The sequence below is a fragment of the Rhodnius prolixus genome, unplaced genomic scaffold (assembly GCF_049639745.1).
Source record: "Rhodnius prolixus isolate KJV_2025 unplaced genomic scaffold, Rpr scaffold_3, whole genome shotgun sequence".
Taxonomy (NCBI): Eukaryota; Metazoa; Arthropoda; class Insecta; order Hemiptera; family Reduviidae; genus Rhodnius; species Rhodnius prolixus.
The window spans coordinates 767,201-791,655 of NW_027411603.1; the positions used below are offsets into that span (position 1 = coordinate 767,201).

At 39.6% G+C, this 24,455-nt stretch overlaps 1 protein-coding gene across 1 annotated transcript in view; it reads right to left on the reverse strand.

Moving 5' to 3' along the window:
• The window catches only part of LOC141453014 (protogenin B-like), a 111,311-nt gene that overhangs the window by 41,663 nt on the left and 45,193 nt on the right, over positions 1 to 24,455 (reverse strand). The window contains exons 2-3 of the mRNA XM_074125695.1: positions 8,371 to 8,561; positions 5,337 to 5,442 (exon numbers count right to left, since the gene is read on the reverse strand). Of these exons, the coding sequence (XP_073981796.1) occupies positions 5,337 to 5,442; positions 8,371 to 8,561 (297 nt within the window). The remainder of the gene's footprint in view (positions 1 to 5,336; positions 5,443 to 8,370; positions 8,562 to 24,455) is intronic.

Genomic DNA, 24,455 nt, shown 5'->3' on the forward strand with positions numbered 1-24,455 from the left:
TAAAGAAAATTTGGGAATTTTATCTTTTATAGAAAACGAGAAAAAAATTGTCAAAGTTGGGTGTTTTTCAACGTTACGCTTTTTCGTTTTCGGGCAGTTTTTGACGATCAACCCTTATACAACTGTCCTACCGGACAGTTTTAATAACATCGCCCACATTCAGGCAAAGCTAGCTTGCCTCATTAGAATATGCTATAGATTTTCTACTTCTTGTTGCTATGACAACAGCGATCACTAAAGTTAGGAGAAAATTCGCAAAATTGCATGCAAAATAAGCGATGTCATTCTTGCCCAAAACTTGGCGCTTTTCATGATAAATCCTACTCAAATTGACAGAGCTCAAATGCATCACAGGGAATTTGATGAGTCAGTGGATGTCACAATACTGCATTGTGCACTAAGCAGATCTAAATTTCTAAAGCAACATTTATATCTGGCCTAACTGGATACAACATTACTGTGACCAGGCACAGAGCTGCGATACTGTGTACCAGGCACACAGCTGCGATACTGTGTACAAGGCACAGAGCTGCGATATTGTGTACCAGGCACACAGATACGATATTGTGTACCAGGCAAACAGCTGCGATACTATTCACCAGGCACACAGCTGCGATACTCTGTACCAGGCACAGAGCTGCGATTCCGTGTCTCAGGCACTGCTATTCTGTGACTAGGCACTCAATCCAAACCTCAGATTTCCTTCTCATGTTTAGATAAGTAGGTTTTTTAAATGATTCTGAATTATGAAAAATTATGATACATTAGGTATGTATATTGAAGCAATTGATGTTTCTAAATGTACGGAATCATGTTGTGATTAAATTTTAAAAAAAGTTGCTTGTAATTTTTAGCTGGAGGTTGTGCAACCGTGCAACCTAAGCAGGAACTGCCGATGATCGCTCAAGTGCTGCTGAATACATCAGCAACACAGATTTGACATCAAAACTAAGCAACACCCTTGAGATTTTGTAATCTTGCCGCCGCTCCAGGCCCTGACATATGTCCACCACGTGACACGGACATAGTGTAAATTGAAAGCCATGTTTCATGATCCAAACTGTGGCTCCAGGTTACAGTTTTCATCCCATTCCCACTAGTTCGGAACATTAAAATGGATGAAGCTGCTGTAGATATTAAAAATTGTAATTTCTGCCTCTTTAACATATGTAACAGGTAGGATTTTTAAATTTCTGGAAACATTGTTCTGGCCAACTCATCCTTCACTCCCTTAATTATTCCTGTTTTGTTTTCTCGTTTGGTAAAATAAATCTCGCATTGCGTTGTTGCTCCTTAATTTCCTTCCTCCGGCTCCTACATCGAGTTCTTTTTGGCAGCCAAATATATTACAATGTAGAGACAATCATAAATCTTACTCATATATCCCTTTCGGTTGCCAGAGAGGGAGAGAAAGACTAGAGGGGAACGCCCCAAATTGTTTCTGTAACTAGTTATTGAAAGCGAAAATTTATTTGCGGAGTTCATCAACTTAACTCTGGTCTTTAGGTATTCGTTTGTATTTTAAACTGCGGTATAATAATCTGTTACACCGTTCTTGTTTGCGTTATCTTTTCATATGTTTGGGTGAACACTAAGGAAGGCGATTGGAGCAAGAAAATGGAAAACGAAGAGCAGTAGGAATGAGGCGGCGAGCTGTTGAAGTGGAAGTTGCGACGCCCGATAGAGTGGGCTCGCAGGTGAGAGGCGGCAGAATGGAGGCCGATAAAGGCGCAGACAATGCGCGTCTATCAGCGGTACGCCACCGCCTTCGTCCTGACAACAACGCTGGGAAATGGAACTGCCGCCGTCAACTGGGCCTTCTGAATAGTTGCAACTTCATCTTCCACACTCTGGAGAAAAATGATCTCTTCACACAGAACTTTCCGTAATGAAAGGAATAATGGTTTTCCGTTTGCGCTGAACAATGCATTAGTTTTTAGTAGGTTAGCTGGCTGCTCATGACGATTTCGTGTTATTCGTTTCCCCGAGACCAGAAAAATGTGTGTATGATTAATAGCCTAAATAAAAAAGGCATTCAGTACAAAGACATTTTTTTACTCTCAATTTTGACTTCCGGCCTTCCTTCCAATGTACTTTGACAATATAATCACTATCACTATCACTTAGCTTTTAAAAGCGTTAAGTGAGTTTCCAAAACTCCGAGTTTGAAGGAAATTCCTCATCAGGAATTATCTCATCATGGAAAATGGTTATTTCTTTTTCTTTTTTAAATTTTCCAGCGCTAATTCACATATTCACACTTCTAACTCCGAATTCCAATTAATTAATCCTTACAGAAGCTGTAGACATTATCAGGTTTTTCCTCGCAAAAAGATGAAAATGAAAGTTACAGGTTTCCGTCTGCAGTTAATACGTAAAGACTGAGGAAAATGTCAAATAATCCACAATCTTGTTTGTGAGAGGAGGACCCAAAACTTTACCCTCATAGAGCCATTTTTCGGACTCAAAGGAGCCCAAAGCTGATATTCTCGGTAAAATGTAATAAAATCTGTAGACTGCTTGAGTGCAACGGAAATACAAATATCAAAGATAAATACAAACTGGAATGCTATGAACTGCAAAGCTTCCGTAATGTAGTAAAGTTTGAGCTTCTTGCCACTGCCTTTTTTCCTTTAATTTTGACACACGTAGAAACTCAATTTCTCTAGTAAATACTCTTTGGACTGAGCGGATCCGTAAATGTGCATCTCTGGTGAGAACTGGAAATATCTTCAAGATCGCCATTATGAGGAGCAAATTGGATAAAAGTAGCAGTCAGCTGGTTACATGAAGAATTTACGTTGCTGTGCATGATTTATCAAGCAATTGATTTATTAGTACTGCAGGTGGGCGAGTTATGACTAGAAATACGAGCAGTCTCAAGTCAATCGATCTAGTTTAGTAGTAAATCACCCAAGCGAGCTTCCAAAACGGTCAATCGCCAGCCCGCCCCGAACATGACTGTACCACACAAACTTTCACAACTACATTCTCATAACAAGTCGCCAGCCAGCAGTTGTCAATGAGGTTTCTAGACAAACGAGATTCGTGGAATTATCCTCACAAACTTCTCTATTCTCTCACTGAGTAATATTTGTTCTCTACCCGTAGTAACTGCCAATACAGTATCGTATTCGTGCGTTCTGCATCTCTCGCTACAAATATTTATAAACAGTACTAAATATTTCTTTCGGCTTGGACCGGAAGTTGAAGATCTCTGTCAGCGCCGAATTATCTTCTACACTCGTCTTCGTCTCGAGTCGCCATTCTCCGGCATTCGTAATATAAAATCACTTTTCGCAATCACCCAAATAACTATATTCACACAGATAATTGCACCATCAATAGGAATGGTTTCTCTACAATCTAATAACGCCCTATACCTATAGAACTGTAGCCAATGGCAACAATGTTTAGATTTTCGCTGGCTGGAAGCCTCCTTAGTAATGGAGAGCAGTAAACAGTTTCAAGAGGAAATCCAGTGAAACAAGAGTGTGACTGCACCCACTTCAGGGATCGTAATAATTAGCAAAAAGGGAAGAAGTGCGGCGCAGTTGATAGTGACCAGTTCCCAACTGTTCGGCCTCCAGGATGTTATTTCTTTCCATTATCTTCGCGCCAATATCTCAGTGTCACTTTTATTAAGAACCATTCATCACAAGTAGACAGACAGACAGCCAAACTGAGCACATTCGTCCAACCAGAATGGCTATTCTTTTTCTTCTGTCCCACTATGGTGAAGCGGTGGTAAAAGTAATTTTGACAGTGGTTCAATTAGTGAGACAGATCTACATCTAGTTGCCGTTAAGTCTGAACAAGACAGTATTGCATTCTGTCTCTGATCAGAACTCGTCTCCTAAACGTCGCTTTATTATTGCTGTTTGCAAACAATGGCAGGGCTTTCAACTGAGAACTGGGAAATTCATTACCCACCCTACTGATATCTTAAAAACCACCAATTTTATTAAGCTGTTCCAGCAATGAACAGATTCCTCTAGCAACATATAATTCCTTTGTCTGCCAGATATAGCCCGCATTAGGGAGGGAATTTAGAGCGATCAGGAACTGAAAAAGACTAATAACTGCCAAGACCACAATTTCAGATGTTTTCTTAACAAAATTGTAAATAATACCACCATTTTCTTTTACCTGTTGCTCATAATAAAATAAACATAAAAGTAAGCTCTACAACTGGTATTGATAGCAATGTTTTAGTAATAATAGTTATTGTGATATGGAAGGTTAAATTTTACAGGTTTTGCAAACAGTTCTAATTTCAAACCTTTATATCTCTCTCTTCCTATTGGTCCAATTTTAATCATTTCTTTACCGAATAGTAGAGAATAGTAACCTCTATAACTGGTATTCATGACAATGTTTTAGTGATAATAGTTATTGAGATAAGGAAGGTTAAATTTTACAGGTTTTGCAAACAGTTCTAATTTCAAACCTTTATATCTCTCTCTTCCTATTGGTCCAATTTTAATCATTTCTTTACCGAATAGTAGAGAATAGTAACCTCTATAACTGGTATTCATGACAATGTTTTAGTGATAATAGTTATTGAGATAAGGAAGGTTAAATTTTACAGGTTTTGCAAACAGTTCTAATTTCAAACCTTTATATCTCTCTCTTCCTATTGGTCCAATTTTAATCATTCCTTTACCGAATAGTAGAGAATAGTAACCTCTATAACTGGTATTCATGACAATGTTTTAGTGATAATAGTTATTGAGATATGGAAGGTTAAATTTTACAGGTTTTGCAAACAGTTCAAATTTCAAACGTTATATATATTTTCTGATTGTTGCAATTTTAATGATTTCTTTTCCGAATTGTAGAGAAAAGTAAGCTCTATAACTATAGATTGATATGCTATATCAATTAAAATTGATTGTAACGTTTTAGTGACAATAATTATGTATGAATTATTATATGACTTTAGTTATGTATGAGTAATGTTATGTTGGTGTTGGAAAAAGTTTTTGAATTTTATAGCCTCATAATTACTTTTATATGTAACAGTTTGATTATTATAGGTTAATAGATATTACTGTCAAACTAAGTTAAATGGTGTGCTACTTGAACAAATCTTTGGTATAAAAAGTAGCCAGCATTGGGGACTGTGACATCTAATAAAATGTAAAAAAATGTTTGTGAAAAGTTAATACAGTGTAATTACTCAAATGATATCAATGAAGTATTAATGGAATGTTGGGTACTTGCTGATTTGTGTACCTTTATTGTGTGTTTATTCAACCATTATACTCAACTTTTTAATCAGTAAGTTTTTTTTAAAGAGATATATACTAGATATACTCATATTGGAGACTTACCTGCCACGACGAGTCTGAGAGGCGGCGAGATAAGAGTGCCGCTGGAGGTGGCAACTGTACATCGGTAAAGTCCAGCGTCACTGGTACCCTTCTTCTTGTGAACAACCTGCAAAACACCCATGTCGTTCTTCAGACGTTCAATTTTAACACCTAATGCTGATGTTATTAACAGTCATAAATTAGGTAAGAACAATGATCATAAAAATAGATCTTTATTAGGGTCCTTCTTTCGACTTTTGGTCCGCAACATCCTTCTTTTTTTTTCTGCATTCAAATATTGCCAAGCTTAAGACTGTTTTTGAGTTTTTTTTTTGTTTTTTTTTGGCATTAGCTGTTAAGCCATAGCCACTTATTATTCCTACACGACCAAAAGTTGCCACCCCTGGCCGGTATTGGTCCCCCCTCGCACTCAATCGTACCAATTATGCACACTAAGGATTCTAATTCTAAATCTACACTATTACTATACAGCCACTGCAATAAATACTTTCATTCAAATAAATACAGTCATACCGGTAATAAATAATATATGTACATGCAAATTATATAATACACTCATACAAAACCGTATATGCTTTTTATCACTCACACACACATACATACGCACACATAAGAATACTTTATAAGGGTGGAGTACTCGATATTCCTCCAACCCATTAGACTTAAACCTACAAGGAAACTTTGACTAGATATAAACGGACATCAACAATAAATTAATCATTCTTATATTTATAAACACCTAAAAAAGTTATTAGTTCTTGTAGAATGGTAAGTTCCAAGAAAATTGAATAACAGTGCGGTAAGGGAAAGTGGTTGGCACGAGATTTCGGTTCAAATGAGAGGGAAGAAATGAGGGCGGCAAAGTGAGTGGGCGGCAGGCAGGAGGCGGCGGTGAATGAGGCGCGCCCCGTGTGGAGTACTAGCGTAGTGCCACTTACAAACTGTCATAGATGTATTTACTTTTTACAGCCCGCTCTACGGGCAAACCCATTCACACTATCCCTCATCTAGCTATATCTAGTTGCCATGGTAACCAGCGTCTTGTCGCACCGCCACCGCCATGAATGGTGTGATATCCCTCGGTGGCTTACTTGATCTTCTACCTGGTTGTCATTTCTGCGTTCCACCTCCTTATTGTGCCAACCTCCCCATTCATTTCTAATCTACTACCGCTCATTATCCGCCTTCTCTCATGACGAAGAACTACTGTGTTTCTACCCAATCACCGTTGAATTGAACATAAATGACTAACGGAACACTCTAATCGAGTGGCGAGTCCTGGTGAAAATCACGGGATAGACCAAACTTGTGAAACAATCTGGTGTTCGCTCTCTACTCACACGAGAATTCTGAATGTGCCAAGTTCCAAATCCGAAAGATTTATTCTAACGTTTTACAACCATACCCAACCATGTAACCCCAGTTTTGACGAACTATCAGTTTGAAGTTAGGCTGACCACACCACACTCCACAGTCTGAGACCGCTGTAAACTCGGCCTCAGCCTTAATTTTAGAGGTGACATCATAGAGCTCAGATATTCAAATACTTATGATTTTTTTTTAAATCGATGATTGATCAGTCAATGTTTTCATTGCCATTCATAGGTAATCCAACTTTGTTTTGACCTCTTCCTACACTTATTGGAGAGCTTAAGCTAACAAGTGCTAACACGTGCGTCCACTTACGCAAGATTAAAGCGGGTGTAAGCAGTGTTTTTGGGTACGGGCTAGACATGTCCAGGGAATAGGCTCTCTTCCCACGGAAGGACACACACACACATAGTAAGCCAAAGTGTTACATAATTAGGTTGAAATGTTTGCTGCATAACGGAAAACTGAGAATGCTGGGAAAAGTAATTGAAAAATAATAATTAGCCTAAACCTCGCGGTAATCTAAATCTTTAGAGCAAAGGTTACAAGCTGAAGAAAAAGAGGAAGACTAAAAAGTGGAAGCGCTGAATCTAAACCGGGGGCGTAATCAGGGTGCCGCCGGCTGATTGCCTAATCACGGCCACCTAGAGCGCCAAGGAGAGAGCATTACAAGGAGACACTACATCAGGACGACCACCCTCTTCTTCCGCGATATTCATACCACTTCCTCTTTCTGAGAATTCGGCAAATTTTCTCAAAAGATCGCAATGTTAGTAGGCAAACATGCAGCTGTCTCTTTAGGGCCCTAAATAATGAAAAAATAAAATAAATAAAGGAAAATGATGAACAAAGTTAATGACCAGAGCCAAAACTAAAACTGACGTATCCAAATTGTTTGCCTCAAAAATTGCGTACCCAAAAAGACAATTTATTTACATTGCCCTAGCCAATCGGATGCAGCCATCATCTGCATGCTCTAGTTTCATTTCCGCTAAACACGAAATATAGTAAAAACATTAGTATCTAGAGCATACAAATTTTTTTGCCTGGAATACTAATATCGGGTCAATGTGCGGGATCGTTGGCTATTCGTCGTGTACTCGGCCACTAACGAAGAGCTAGAAACTGTCGCGGTCTTGGAAGTGAAAGATTGGGTTTATAATTCAGGACCTGCAGACGTCAAAATAGTTCATCCCTCGAGCGTCTGGGATGTCGAGGCTGCATCAGAAAACAGCCTCCGTATTGGTTGACGTTGCATTCGGTAGGTTGCTTTGTAAGGTGTTCGACATATTGGAATGTGTAAACAAATTCCTAGAGCCTTACCTTAATCATATTTTAACTTGGAAACTTCATTTCTATTTAAGAAGTTCAAACCCTTAATTCGTACTTAGGCTCCAACCGCCTTTTTTTTTTTCTTGTTTTTTGTACTACCCGCCACTGAACACCAACCCTAAAACTACCGTAGATTCTACTGGGTAGGGATTCAGCGGATTGCTGTTTTATCTCGCCTCGAAGACCAAGTATGTAGCTTCCAACGGAATGATCTACACTCAAATCTAATTGAATTCTCTCCTTTAAAACTACTTACACTGAATTAGATATTTCTAATTATGGATTACGAACCAAGCAAAAGATATAAGTTCATTTTGTTGAAGATACGTACCTTGTTGATGACCAAAGATCCATTGTCCGCCACCCATCTTCTGGAATCGTTGAGTAAGGGGCGGCCATCATGATACCAGCTGACCAGCGAGTCCGTCTGGGTGTCCAGACAAGCCAGGCAGACCGAGTGTCCCTTGGTCACCAGCAGCTCTAATTTCGATGACCCCGACAGCCCTTCACCCACATCCACACCTGTAATCACAATTAAAAAACACTTCATTGATCGACATCTTTAACAGTAAGCTTGAGGTACACAACCCTAAATAAGTTCTTCCACTCTCAACAACCAGCCATCTCAGTCTGAAGATTACAAACGTTTTAAGTCGACTTGGAAGTTATTCAGCTCGTTAGCTACTTGGGAGATTGAGAGAGATAGAAACAGTCTGTGGGCGTGCAGCGAAGACGAGTGGTTTGTCAAAATATTGAATGAAAATAAGATGGGGCCTTAATTGACGTAATTGAAGTAGAGGACGTCACCATGGCATCTGAGTTGTAAACAACCTGAGCAGCCAGTTGTTTTGGGAACTCTGAAGTGCCATTTTTATCACCTACTTACTCATTCTGCCAATTAATTATGTTCCTAAATTTCAGAGTTTGCTGAAAAATGCGAACAACATTGACATTTCTATATCTTAGTAGCACTTGGAACAATGTCGCTACTCTTAAGGTACTACTAAATTTCAAAATGAACCAGAACCATAGATTGCGAAACTACCCATTTAATATGTGAAGATCAGCAACATTTAGCAATGTTGATTACATCAATTCTGAAGTAAACCAGTTCACCACAAGACCGCAGCCCTGTCGAACCAATTTTCGAGATGCAGATGTTTATAAACTCCTTGACAAAAACTTACAGTTTAAAAAGTTAATGGTTAATTAAGCGACAAAAGGTAAACAAATGAGCAGACCCCCCAAATTCAACTCATCAACCCCGCTTCCACTCTTTGCACTGGTTCCAGTTTAATATCGTTCTTATATTTTAGTAGCTCTAGCTGGCAGTGTTCTACTGGTACTGTAGTTTACGGCCTCCCCCTGAAGATTTCAAATTTAATCCAGCCAGGCAAGATAAAACACACTAAGCCAACTACCTGGATGCTGAGAAAATTAGTTTTTCTTTTCCTTTCTGTATTTCGCCTGTTTTTACACATCCTGCTGGCTGGCTGGAAGGAATATTTTGGCTGAAATATGTACATACATCAGACTTTGCTCCTGACTTCTTTGGATGAATTGCTCTTTTCTTTCCAGACTAGTCACTTTTAACCAGGACCATCTTGGCTTGAGGACCTTTAATGGAGCGAAACCCCATTACATTAAAAACCAGAAAATATTTGTTGCCAAATCATGTTAGTGAAAACCATATTTTCAAACTAATGCTTTTTAAAGTGTTAAGAATTAGATATAATTATAAAATTGAATCCATATTGGCGCTGCATGTAAGAGAAGTGTGAGGAACTGGCATGATAGCAGAACATGTCCGGCCAAGTACTGGACGTAGTCATGGCAGTCTAATCTAATTGGTGAAATTCTAAGGGAAAACCTTAAAGCGGAATTAGAAAGTGAAATTACGGTAGTTGCAAGGCGACATTGTGTCAGATCAGAGGTGATAATGTTTGACTCACTTTGATGCAAGATATTATGTGTAATGATATGGCTATATTAAATTTTATTACATCATAAAACCAACCACCCTTATGAGGGCTAGTAACACGAACAGAACCAGCTCTGTGTGTGCGTTAATGGTAAATGACGCAGTTAGACTGAAGTGCATTACCGCGCCAAAGAAAAGCATAAATGTGGCAATTTAAAATAATATAACCTGACTCTTTGAGGTGTCTCTCTGATAACAAACTGATAGCCGTCACATCTTATTGTGGTGAAAACATTTATAAGATCGGTCTTAATATACTTATCTATTTAAAAGTATTATGGTGAGTTCGTATATTTCACAGATATGACTCTTAAGTGCGACGCCCTTCCATACTTAACCTAACCATATCCCTTCCATATGTAACCTAACCATATCCCTTCCATATGTAACCTAACCATATCCCTTCCATATGTAACCTAACCATATCCCTTCCATATGTAACCTAACTATATCACTTCCATATGTAACCTAACCATATCCCTTCCACATGTAACCTAAACATACCACTTCCATATGTAACCTAACCATATTCAAGGTTTGAAATTTAAAGATATCGCTGGAGCAGTCTTTCTACAAATTTGCAAAAGCTTATAAAACTGATAATTAAAAGTTTCTTTAAATTATCTTTATATCGTCTGTAGCGGGCGTCACGCCGAAATATCAAATCTGGAACCATCTGCGAGTTACTGATCTTTTTTCGTGAGAACCACTTTTTGGCGTCAAAACGTGTACTTCCGATGCGAACAAAAACTCGAATATCTGAAGAGAAAATAAAATCTAACGTGAAAAACCGCTTTCCTATACCTCCGCCACTTTGTTTACCAACAGCCATATTACACTAAGAATGTTTACAAAAAGTTGACCTGCTTACAATATTGCCCAGAGCAGCTTCTACAATAGACCAAGTTACTGCACCTAACCTAACCTAAGTTAGGGCTATGTTGACAGTATCAAGTTAATAATGCAAAAATTCACTAGCAAACAAAGTTGCTACAAAATATTAAAGTGCTTGAACTTGAATTAGATAACTGTTTGGATAATGATATTAAAATTTCATGAAGGATAAAGTGTGTAATCTTTAAAACTTGAGGTTAATAAAGTTTTTAAAGAGTAATTTATTATTTGAGTTCGGCAACATTATTTCCAATTTACATCAGAACGAGCTCACCTTACCTCTCTCTAATTTGGACATTTCTCTATTTTCTTCGCAATGTAGGTAAAACTTAGACGACTAAGTTTTTGCTTACCAAACCTTTTCGTAAGAATTTACGCAAAGAAGCATTTTCAAGAACATATTGAATTCACAGGAATAGACTCGCACTTTGAATCACGGATTACAGCTGGGCAATTTTCTTGAAAAACAGCATCATGCTAGAGATTTTCAAGTTCTGACTTAAATAGTCCAATGGTTAGCCCACAGGTGCACCAAATTACAGGAGATGAGGCCATCATCACACTAAAGAGGAACTTCCTCCCAGAGCTGCCGAAAAATGGATTTTCCAGAGAAAACTGAAAAATCGTTTCAGTAAAAAAAATCACTTCCGCTGCGTTGAATTTTCCCAAATTTATGCACGCGAATAATCGATCACACTTCCTTGAAACTTCCCAAAAGAAGAAAATCCAGTGATTTGACACTTCCTGGTTGTCTTGGTTAAAAAAAAGAACCTCTCACTGTTTTGTAACCTGATGGCCGAAATAACAAATTTGAACTTACTTGATTTTGTGTGTTTAAGTTGTGCTATCTACCCACACCAGTTCGTACTCACTCACAGGGGAAAACTCAAAATGGAGTCTCCAATGCATTTACCGCAATAGATAACTCTCTTCTCTTCAGCAAGAGGAATTAGTAACAGGAATACAGCCGGACGTAGCTAATGGTCGGCCCCTCTCTTCTAACAAGATTTTGTTTTCTCTCCAGGTAAGAGAAATTAGAATTATTTTTGTGAATATTTGCGATTCAAGAATTTTAATGGCTTAAACACCGGTACATAATAGAGGCAGGTAATGTTGCGCAATGTGATGAGTTTACGTCGGCTTGGTGTACAGTTTGCGCAAGTGAATATTGTGAGTTGATTGGTTCTGTGAGTGAATAAACAAGGTCGAGGGGGGGGGGGGGGGAAACAAACAACCTCTTGAAATTAGGTCAGCAAAGAATTATTAAGTTCTCCGTGGTGTAAAAATAGCAAGCCATGTATTTGGATTTTTATTAACTGTAAACAGTTGGCCTGAGAGTGAATGTGTGTGTTATTTATAAAAGGTGCAAAATGAAGTATGGAAAAAATACACGTGGTAAACACGTGGTATGGCAAGGTGTACTATGTTTTACAGGAAAGGGTCAATACAGAGTGACAGAGCGGCAGTGGCGCTACTCTCAGTAACTGCGAGAGAAACTGAAACTGGAGACAGAGAAGGGAATGGCGGGAGAGCCGGAGAAGACGGACACACGCACGGCGGAAGTTAGGCCTACAGCTCGAGTACGCACGCTCCCCACCCCGGCCAGCTCGATTCTCGGATCGATACTAACCCAGTCACAAACAAAACAAACTACGCCCCATCGCTATAGGCCTGCTTCTTGGCAAGAGGCGGAGCAGAGTGGGGGAAGCAAACGAGCGCTTTGTGAAGGACAAATATCGGAGCCGAGCTGTCGGTTTAGGCCGGGAAAGAGCCCTTCAAATCACAAAGACGCAGAAAGTGCGACCCGCACAACCTACCGCAACGCTGCTCTCCTCAGTCCTTATCTACCAACAACACATACCAACTCCGTCAACAACATAAAGACCTTAACAGCTACAGAGAGGCCTGTCAGCTGTGCTCTCTCAGCCGGTCCCTCCATTAGATTTCTATTTGATATTGTTCGCCCCCTACCCCCCAAAACCTTTATTAATAACAACCCATTCATTTAGGGGGGAAATATACTTAAGGGCCAACCCCCCGCACCACCTCAATCGCGGGTATTCCAGCCGCCTAGTGCTGCCCTTAGCAGTCTGGCGCTGTTTACACAGTTCCTGAGTCCCCCCTCTTCCCCCTTCTTTCTCGCCAATGGATTTCTTGGTCGGTGCGAACACTCACACGACTTTTTCCTTCCAAAATTTACATAATTAAATTTCCTTCTGATGTTACGACAAAAAAAAAGTTGTCTCATCAATTCGTTGACGTCTAGTGTTGTAAAGCGAATGTCATGAAGGAATTATTCAGAATAATAAAACAACTTATTAATTATGGATGCAAATAATTCTTTGCACGCGAAAACGCCACAAATATATGAATTAACAGTAATACCAACCGTCACAATGGCACCAACATTGCCACTTTTTTTCTTGCAAAGACCGGGGCAAAAACTAACAAAAATACGTAAGAAGTATCTGATTGCCGTACTGTTCCCCTCAATCTGATTGAGGTGTGGCGGCGCACCACGTTGAGAAACTGAAGTTCTATTCCTATGTTTTGAAACATGTTTAAGAATTGAGGCTGTCCCTTGCACCATCAGTTTACGCTTCATAAGCTCGAGATTAACCTTAAGTGACTTCATATAGAACTAATTACAATTAATATGGAGAATAGCAACTTTCTAATTAAGCAGTATGGCAAATAGTCGGATTTGAGGGAGCCAATCGAAATGTGTAACATCAGCTTCTTGCGAGTAGCCACCAACATCAGTAAATGTGGAATGATTACTCCCGGTGAACAGTCGATATCGATAATTTGAATCGATCGCAAACACTTACTCTCATCAACACGTTGGAGAAATTAGAAACAATTAAAGGAGATTGAAAGGTTGGAAAAGCGATGGCCAAGAAAGGAGTCCGGAGTCAACTCACCCTCTTCAGCTGGAGAGAGAACTCAAGTATGTCGCAGTTCGTTTCCTCCGAATCGCGTTCACGTTGCAAAGTAAGGATGGTCTAGCGAGGCGTTGTTGTTGTTTGCCAAGCCAAAAGGTGAATATGGAAATCCACTGTGATTGGTCAGCTCTGGACAAATTGTTCCCGATCAATACTTGTAAACGAGTTGACAATACGCAGCACTCTGTTTATAAACACTCCCCTCTGCATTAAACTGTCCTGCATTGGTTGGTATCTTTCTTATTTCCCAATCACGGCGTCCGCTTTACATTCTAGGTAATAATCTCCTTCCCATATTCCTCTGCTCTGACAAACAGTTAATATCCAGGGTTACTTTGACCTACAAGTCATTCAGTTACTTTCTTCTAAGAGACCAGGATGGTACGATTGTGAATTTCAGAGTTTACCAGTTTTATGCGATAATTCTTAAGAAACCACTCCCGCTTAACTTTCGACTTCGAAGTTTTGACCATCAAGTGTCTGTTACCTGTTCCGCACGTTATTACCAACTTACACCTATCAAAGAAATTTCAACCCTGTGCACGAATAGAGTAAGATTGAGCAAGGACAAAACGCCTGATGAAGAACCAAATCATACAAATGTTTCGAAATATAGCGGATCCACAAGATCATGCAATAGTGTTGGCCAATCTCTCCGCCCTTATATTCGTATCATCTTTGATCAGGTGCTCTTAAATTTCCTGCAACGGGAAATTCTCAGGCAGCACAGGTTTCACTGGGGTTCTGTCTCAGTTAAGACGTCTCGATTTCTACAACCTATATAATTTGATTAAACTGGGCTACTTATAATATTGAAATTAACTGATCTTTTACTAGAAACTCGTAGGTTCAAAAAATAAAAATAAATTCGGCACCTAAGTGCTGTTGGAGGAACTCAAACGACTGTTAGCTCAGAGTCTGTTTTTTTCGCAATACAATAATTAGTAGTACAGTGAGATTGCTTGGACCTTCTCTCCACGGAATAAGAGGGCAATCAGTAGGCCGGGCTAGCATTAATTAGGCTTAGAAGGAATCCGCATCCGGTTCAGGCGCGGCATGGGAGGACGGGCAAGATAAAATGCGGCAAACAGAGCAAAGGTCGGGGGCAGGAAATATACATTTTTGCATAACTGCACGCAGCCTCGTAGACTTACTGGGGGCAGCATTAAATTAAATTCCAGCTCTTCTGGTTAGAATCGCATGTATGTGGGCCGCCTCTCTGTCCGGGCTTTATGAAACTACCAAACCCAGCGGCACCGCTAATACAATTATTCTCCCCGACACATGGACACAGCACTCTGTACAAACAATAACTGGATGTCTGTTGTGAAATACGCGCAGAGACAAAGCTTATAAGAGCCTAGGCATTGTTAGGTTTCCAAATCTTCTTCCCAATTGAAACGCAAAGATGCTATCTAAGATTGAGGTCGGTGTTGTAGGCAGGTAAAGTTAAAACTTGACAAATATCCGCGAATGATAACGAAGCGTGAGGAAGGACATGAAAGGAAGCTCTGGCTTCCAGTTTCTCCTCTAGGACGAATAAGAACATTTAAAATACCATAGATTTACGATATAAAGCTCTATGCCTAAAGGAGGCATGCTCGATCCTGAAGCGTTATCTTAACTATGATTGGACCACCACCAAGTGGTTCGCAGAAAGATCACACTCAAGCTTGACCAACATTTTTAAAAAGAGTAAATTTTGGTGCCCTCTTGTAACCTCCAGTCTGACTGTTGTGTGCGTCCTCCTAAACGCGACAACTTTACTGGACATCTTCCTCTTCTTTATCAATCATCTCCTCACATCAGCTTCTCGAAGTCGATCTTAACGGTCTGGTTGAATATCACGTTTCGAGTGAATCGACCAAGGTCGTTTTGAAGTTCCAGACCGGAAGGATAGTCGAAAAATTGTTCTTCTTTCTAAGAAGGGACACTAGATAAGACGATATAAGTCCATGTCTCTTGTATAAATAGCAAACAACTGATAGCTATTCTATGATTTGGATAACTTTGGATAGACAACTTTTCGCTTGTATTACCTTATTTTGGGATTGTAATCCCATGATTATCGAAAGGAATTCTTTTCGATTCCCTTATTAATTCATAAATAAAAATAAATATTTTATAGAACACATGTTTAGATCAATATTCATATTACCTTAATAATTCAGTTAATCACTTTGCTTATTTCTTATTATTACTTATTTCTTAGCGTGACTTGAGACAACGTTTAAATAAAGAAATTTCACCTCTTTATGTTAATTATCGCTTAATAATGCGGACGTTTGTAATGAATATTGACGTGGGACGTTGAATTAAGCGTTCAGTACTAGCAAAGTGAAATCGAGACCCTGATTTCCAGCTTGGAACCAGGGAAAACCTCCCGGAACTGATACTAACGTTCTAGAAATTGTTAAGTAACATAATGCCTATTTGTTCAAGCGGACTTAACGTCCAATTACTTAATTAAGTACGTCTTGGAACTGTTTTGGCCATTTAAATTTATTTTAAATTAAGTGTAAGTAGGACTTAAACTAAGAAATTCCGGCTGTACACTGATAAATGGGCCCTATCTTGAAACGGTTAAGAAACTGAGGGAAAAAAGTTAGAGCAGAGTGGAACTTCTGTGGATTGATTCTCTCGTAGAGGCTACAAAGATTTTCTGCTACGTTACATCTACATATTGTACTAAATAAACGAAGATTTCTGGAAGTGACATTACAGCCCAGTTCTGGAAGAAAGATAACCATCCAAACTTGTGGAAAAATAGTAAAAATGGAGATCAGCTTGTAGTTTACAAACAGAATCGTAGTAGACTTGAACTTTATGTTTGCTTGGAAAATAAGAAAAGCGTCATTCCGACACTCGATCGTAAGTTAGCAATCAAAATCCCTAAAGTGGAAGTAGTAGAATTTTCTGAAGGGATTTCTTGAGATTTTCTCGGAAATTGATCCTTTGGTTTTCCTTTAAGTAACTAAACATATTGCACTCGAGCACATCCAGACTGTTCCTTGCAGGTAACTAGATCAAGAAGGGGTAGGCTTCTCTTTAACGTGCTATTCAATTCTAAAGACAATCTTACCACTTGTACATTAATTAAGGAGAGTTAACTTTGTTGCTAAAATAACAAAAGAATGAAGAAAATTCCTCAACCTGAGGACAAGGTTTGCATTACAGGATGTCCTTGTCGCATTTCCCGTGATACCTGCCATCTTCTCTTCATCAACATCTCACTGTTCTGTAAAATGTTTTATAAACTGTACTTACGGAGGATTCTCAACATTGACTATTTGTCGCAATTGCAACACTTCCTGGCGCCACAAATAAGAGGAAGCAGAAATGATAATTCGCCATTTATAACTAAGAATTGGAATAAGAGGAGGCGCTAGAGTGTCATCTTAGAATATTTAGTTTTAGCTTTTATTCTGGAGGACTTGGTGAAGTTATGTCGGCCGGCTTGAGAGGGGCAACCTAGAGGCCACAGATTTATGTGTTTACCAGCCGAAATGGAAATTCCCTGTAGAGAGTATTTTTCCATTGTAAGTTCTCTGTGGCACAAACACACCCTAGCATACTCCCACACATGGCTAGCTAGCAGCTATATGGGGGCAGTTTGTTGGCGGCCAAAGGGCGGAACTACTACTCAGTAACGAATACAGACCTACACTGCCCCCTCGGCAGCTCTCAAAGGGCAGTTGCCCACCAACTCAGCTATCTGAACGTGTGGAAAGCGGACAATCTCTCGAGAAGAGCGCCAAAACTGAACCAGACGAGGTAATCGGAGTAGCAAAAAACATCTTTATTTACCGTCAGCTGTTTCTGCCTTTCAATAACAATATATAATGAGTAATTCAGGTCAATAACTATGGCTAATTAAATCATCGAGTTTGAGGTACGATTACACTAAGTCCTGAGGTATGTTCACAGAAGTGTAAGTTATCAACAGTATAGACGGGAAGACTGAAGTGTTGTAGTTTCAGTGGTGTCAGTCGGTTTGCGAGAGACGCTATGTTGATTTCAGAGTCTGGAGTTCCGATTAGTCTTGTGAAGAGTCGTAAACCAGAATTTTAGTGTTCCATGTTGTCAAATTATCAAAGTTTGTTTGTTGAGTACAGTCCAGGAGATAGGGGTTGAAGTAAGCGCAACAATGTTCACTAACAAAGTTTGTAAGTTCTTAAATTTTGCTAATCTGCCGACGTCCAGCACCTTGCAGGAGCAACGGTGACCAAGTATGCAGAAAGGCGCTACGTGATTATTTCGAATGGAAAACCTCTGCTAATTTTCCAGGCAGGCATCGCGTATCGGTGAACACTTCAGTTAGGTTTCTAGTTGGAGACTGGGCCACTAAGTGTTCAGAATCTTCATAGAATAAGAAGTGCACTATATAAACATTAACAAATGTGTGTGAGATAATGATATTCCCACTGCGAATAACAATTAAAGTCTTAGTCATGTATTTATTGTGACTAAATAAATTAAATGACCTGATCCTAAGTGAATGATTAAATCTTCAATCGCGATTTCCCATTAGTAAAGGATACCTACAGGTTTATGACGTACAACTTGAAATAGCTGAGATCGTGGTGGCCACCACAATAAGTGTAGTGGGACTATTTCCTGTAATATCCACAGAGTGCAGCACCGGACGGCCGCCTGGAGTGGGGGAGCTCCAGCACACGCTCGTGAGCGCCCTCACCTTGAGAGCCGCACCACAAATCCGGTTGCTTGTTTTGGGTCGGTTTTGTTTTGTTTTCTTGGTCGGTTTATTAGCATTGAATTTGGTTCCCCCTCCCCACCCCCGCCCAGCACAGTTGACAAAGCTGATTAAATTGTTATAATCCTGGACAGTTCATTCTATAACAAACAAAACTTTCGGAAGACGATAAATCTAATTTTCTCTCATTACAATCCCCTTTTGCAATTAAATTTATGTTAATGAAATAAACAAAAACAAAAAGTACAGAAATACTGCAGGCAAAGGGATTTCCTTCGCTAACTTACTGTCAGGTCCTTGTGGAAACTCAAAGGATAGAGTGGGCTAGCTATGATTTTCCCTATATGACCTGGTGTTCACAGACATAAACCACACTCCATTTTCTAAAAACCCTTTATTTTGCACCTTGAAACGAACCACAAATTTTACGCGATCGCAATACTTCCCTAACCTGCAGTAAAAGAAAGTAGCAATAATGTTAGCGGCAGCTGATTATAGTGCCCGATCTAAAGTGTAAGAGTTTCCCTATTAAACTGCCGTCTATTTCTCTAACTCAGCATCTTAAGACGGATCCAAAGTTGCAATAAAATTCTCTGCGCCAAAGTAATTAATCAACCTCCTCTGTTATTGGATAAAAGACCGAATGCTGAAAACGGGTCATTACAATAGCTCCCCCAGGATTCGGCCAGGAGATTTCCGGTTCATTAGTCCGAAAACTAGACCAAAAACTTCCTCAATAGCGTGCTTCATCCACATTGACAACTCCCACAAGTATTTACTAATTCATTTCTTACAATTCATAAATTAAATTAGTTTACAATGAGAGGGAAACTATATAAAACATATTCACTAATTGTATGATCGATCTAAAGGAAGTGCGCAACTTGGCTGGTCCTATTTCTCAGTTTTTTCTCCTGACGTCACTTTGGCCTGAAACTTTTTCTCAGAGAAAATTGGTTTTTAGCGGCATTCTGGTGAAGCTGTGACGTCACGCTTCCTACAACAGTTTCATTTGATTTGCACTGTACATGTCAATCAATCTACTTGTTTAGGTTTAAAAACAACAATTTTAAGGATCTTCCATTAGTCAAACTGCGATAAAAGAACGTCCTACGAGCGCCTACATCAAGATATGTTCCAATCTAAATAAATGCTGGGAAAATTTCAAGAGCAGCAGAAAAATATTTGGCGAAGAAATAAGCGGAAACCATGGTAACCTTACCGGCCAATAGAAACCGCTCGCAATTAATTTTAGGTTTACAACTTTCATCAACTAAAGGCGGCTAGTAATTACGTAACTTGAAGCTCTCTAGGCGCCCATCTTGCAGTTGTAATTAACAACTTGTAATGCTGTAATAATTGAGTTTTGTGATTTTTGTAACTTTTCTTTTTCCCCTAAGCCGCGATCCCTCCTGTCACAATTATCAGATAATTATCAGTTGGTTTATAGTTTGCCCTGGATTTATTTGGTTACTTCAGGGTTATGGGAAGTGATTGGCTTGGCACCACTGTCTGAGGACATAGAAGGGCTGCGTGGTGGCAAGTAGTTACGGAGAAGTTAGATAATTCATTGGACTAATTACAAGCATTGTGGCCAACCTAGTTCTAGTTCATAAGGAAATTCCCTGTCTCTTCTTATCAATCCAGCCTTCCCGGCAAACGTTATAACGCAAGGAAAGTCTGGGCAATAAAATCTTAATGAGCCCACTTCTATCTCCATATATAGCAATAAACACAAGGTGATTTTACTCATGGACCAAATTAAATTGTACTCATAATCCCATTGTTACAGATCAATTTCTAAACTGCATTTGAAAAGAACAAAAAATGCAGGATGCTATGTAAGAAACAACTAATTGTCACCAAAGATAGTGATATTAATATTTTGTAAATGGAATATAAAAAATTCTTCATCAATGGATGGTTCCACCTCTAATTATGGATGAGAGTCAAAAATGAGAAAACATATGCGTAATGCCGGATGTAATCAACTATTTTTGAAAAAAATGCAGAAGCTTTGGAATTTCAATAAGAGGAAGTCGTGGGAGTGTGCATTTTGAACACTGTTTCCGGAACATACAACGCCGGAAACCCTTTTGGAGGCAATCCCACACTTTTGTACCTCAATATGAGCCAGAATGGTTACTATAGTCGAGAGGCAATCAGCGGCAGAACTGCAGACGTCGGCCAGCTCAGGACGTTTCCATGCTGAACACGACCTACGCTAACATCGATTATTTGTACCAACTTTTCTTAGGACAGTGCTCTCAAGAAAACCTTCGGCACCATGGCAACCCACCCGACGACACCCATGAACCCCTACCTTCATTTGCTGATGAACACTTGGGCTTTGTTTTTTCTTAAACGTACAGTCTTGGCATTACTACAGAAACGTAACAACGGAAACCCAGCTCCGCGACCAGGTTTGCAACCCCAACAGTTTGCAACCGGATTGTGTTACCAATATAAGTTTTTTTAAGAATTTTACATTGGAATCACTTCTTAAAGGCCCCCGGCACTTTACACCGCGATTGACATGGCGAGCACCGATCTCTGACCGAGTCGGAAAGGCGATTTAGATGAACCAAGTTTCATCCTCCAATCTGAGAAAATTTGAGAGTGGGGCTGATTCCCTGGCAGAAAGTTCGTAGTACATAAAGTTTTGTAAATCATCTAGAACAATACTCAAAAGAGTAACTTATATTTAGATCGTTGATTTTCTTAAACCAACTAAAAACAAAAAGTTAGTTACCATTGTTATTAGAGAAGCATCAGATAGTCGTGTCAGGTTTTTTAAAGAATAAAATCACAGTAATAATTCTTTGGGGCAATTAACGGCGATTAACTGTCAGAACACGGCTTGGTCTCTGGATTGTCTCACTTCTTGAGATTGAAATTGATCCTATGCCGGGAGAGTGTAAAGTATATTTACCTGGACTTTATTCTGTTACGAACACCTGGCACGAGAAAGTGCCGCAGGGAAGAGAAACTAAAATAAAGAAGACAAGTTTGCAAAAGACTTATTTCCTGTTTGTCCAAACCAAAGATGATGTAATTAAGGAGGAAACGGGATACAGTCTCAGTATCGCAATCGGTACAACTCTCGCAGGGTGCCACCCTCTATGGAACCCTCAATGCGCTTCCATTGTTCGGATACTATGTACACCTAATTGGTTATTTTTTGCAACAACCCCAGCTGTACCAATCTTTGGAGGCTGCAAATAACAATGCATTCAACGGAATGTGTAATGTAGCATGCATGCGCTCGCCGCCATACTATCGTCCTTATTATGCCGCCACACAAGCCACTCCTGAACACTTCCTTAGTTTTAAGGCCTAATGGATCTAAAAGCAACGCATCTTTGCAGCATTAAGAGGAGAAGTTGCTGCTGCCAGTGAAATTTCCAACGAAACAAAGTGATTTTATTATATTATCGCTGGAGACATTAATTGTGTTTGTTTGTCAGCCTGAAGCGATTGGCTAAACTCGCTGCTCACTTTGCCCGCCCTGACAACCACACACACACACACACACACACACACACACACACACACACACACACACACACACACACACACACACACACACACACACACACACACACACACACACACACACACACACACACACACACACACACACACACACACACACACACTGAGGCTAACTTAACGGAACAAAGATGAGAAAAACGAGGGGAGCAGCACTAATGCATTAAGCAGTGTTGCAAGCACCGACCGCGAGGGAGGGGGAAATTACAGTTGAAAGAAAGGCTTTGGTTGGTAAGCCTTGCTGCTGATGGGAAAGCTGTGTGATAGACCCAAACTGGAGTAAAATAATAAAACGTGGGTCACCCCTTCAGTAATTCTTTCAAGGAAGGGGGCCCATATAATTTTTCCGGTTGCGTTGGCACGTTGACAACAGAAGACCAAACAGCAGTCCTGGTGAGCCCCCGGCCCTCTGCGCTTTGTCCAAATCGCCGTTCTCAGTAATTCTCTAACCACCACCCCCTCCCCCTTGGCACAAGAAGAAAATTGTATTTTTCACATTTTTTATTTTCTCCCTTTTCTGGGGAAAAAACAAAAATATAATAAATAAATAAACACAAATTCAAATGATTCCTGTAAGGGCGCCAAGGGGCATCCCAGCCAATAAATCACCACCTACATTCCCAGTCATAGGAGAATCAGGGAACTTGCAGACAATACCAACAACTGTAAGACGTGCTGTCATCGTAAAGTTCTGGGAATTAACGCACCATTTCTAAGCGTTCGCTCCCCAGTCGGCGTCTCCGCAGAACTCTCTCGGCTTTCATCACCATCCCGAATCCTTTTAACCCCTTTAGTAATGACTTACTTTTTCTAATATTTAAGGAACTTTACTAAACAATCTCTACCTCTGAACCTCCACGACTTTCCGCGCGAACGTAATTAAATTTTCTCGAAACAGAATATTGAAATAAAACTATAGTTAACTTTACTTTAGGGTTATCTTTAGTGTGAACCGACACTACAGTAGAGGATTCTGTACAAGAAACATCCTTTCGAATTCTACTAAAACATGTATTACTAATCCCAAGTTCAAACTTGGTGAAGCTTCAAGTCCAACTTCAAAAGAAACCTTTGGCGACTGTTTAGAGAGTTGCAAAAACTCGGCTCGCCGTTCTACAGTCACATTTCCGGTGTACGGCCATTTTCCCAGCTCGGAATGGTTGTTAACACTCTCCGTACTCAGTTTCCTTTCACATTTTCCGGACAAGTCTTTACATGAATATTTTCTAATCAGGTTTCACATGTTGTAAACAATTCATTCAGAAAAATTGAGCTTCCACATCACCTATTTCCTTTAAATTCAGAATTTTGCCACTCATTTGACGTCATTAGTATTATCCAAGTTATGACACCATGCTTTACGCCAAAGAGGAACTAATTGGAAAGTATGCCAAATCCCCAGTCATTCCAACGAATTGGTCCAATGTACATTCATTCTGGAGAAATAAGATCAGGTTAGAGAGAATCTTTCGAATGATTTTTGAAAAAATAATTGAAATCTCCGGTTGGAGGATTTCATCGCCAGAATGGTTGCATGCAGTTCTTGAATCGAAACCTAAAATTTGAATTACCTCAAATAAAAATCCTCAACATTAGCAAGAAAAACAAATTCTTTGATGTAAGAATCAATCAAGTGCATTGCTAATATCTATTGCAAAATTCGAAATAAACGATGATTTAAAATTGCCGTTTTAAAAAGTAACTTTGTTACAAACTCCAAGTTTAAAGAATTTTATCCGTTAAACAGGTTACAACTGGCAAAAAGATACCAAGTAAGAATTTGTTTAAAACAATATACTATTCTATTTTACTGCATCTAGTAATATCGAAGAAAGTTCTCGGCTGATAAGAAGGAAAGACGGATCGCTGGAGGAGGTTGGAGAAAGTGCAACGGAAACAACTGCTGCGAAATTTCCAGTGAACAAAACTGTGAGAGAAAAGTTGGGAGTTGTTGTTGGCTTGAGATTGGAGAGGTCGAAAGATGAAGAGGGATGCTGCGAATGGTCCGACCGCTGCAGAAAATGTAAAAGTTTCTTCTCTGTATAAAAGAAAGAAGAAGTAAAAAATGCAAGGAAAGCCTATTTAGGAGGAGTGCCTGCAGACATTTCTACCCACCGTGGAGCACCATCTTCTTAGACCATGAAGTGTAGAAATATGTTTCCTAGACGAAGGGGGAAAACAAGGACCTCATGGGTATTTACAGATATCTGTCCAATTGGGAATTGTAAACTCTGCTCGTCAGGCGCCACCCTACACCTCAACACACAGCCAAGTATGAAATCTTAATGTTCAGCATTTCATTAGTATTCCACTTTCAGACCGGGCACTCG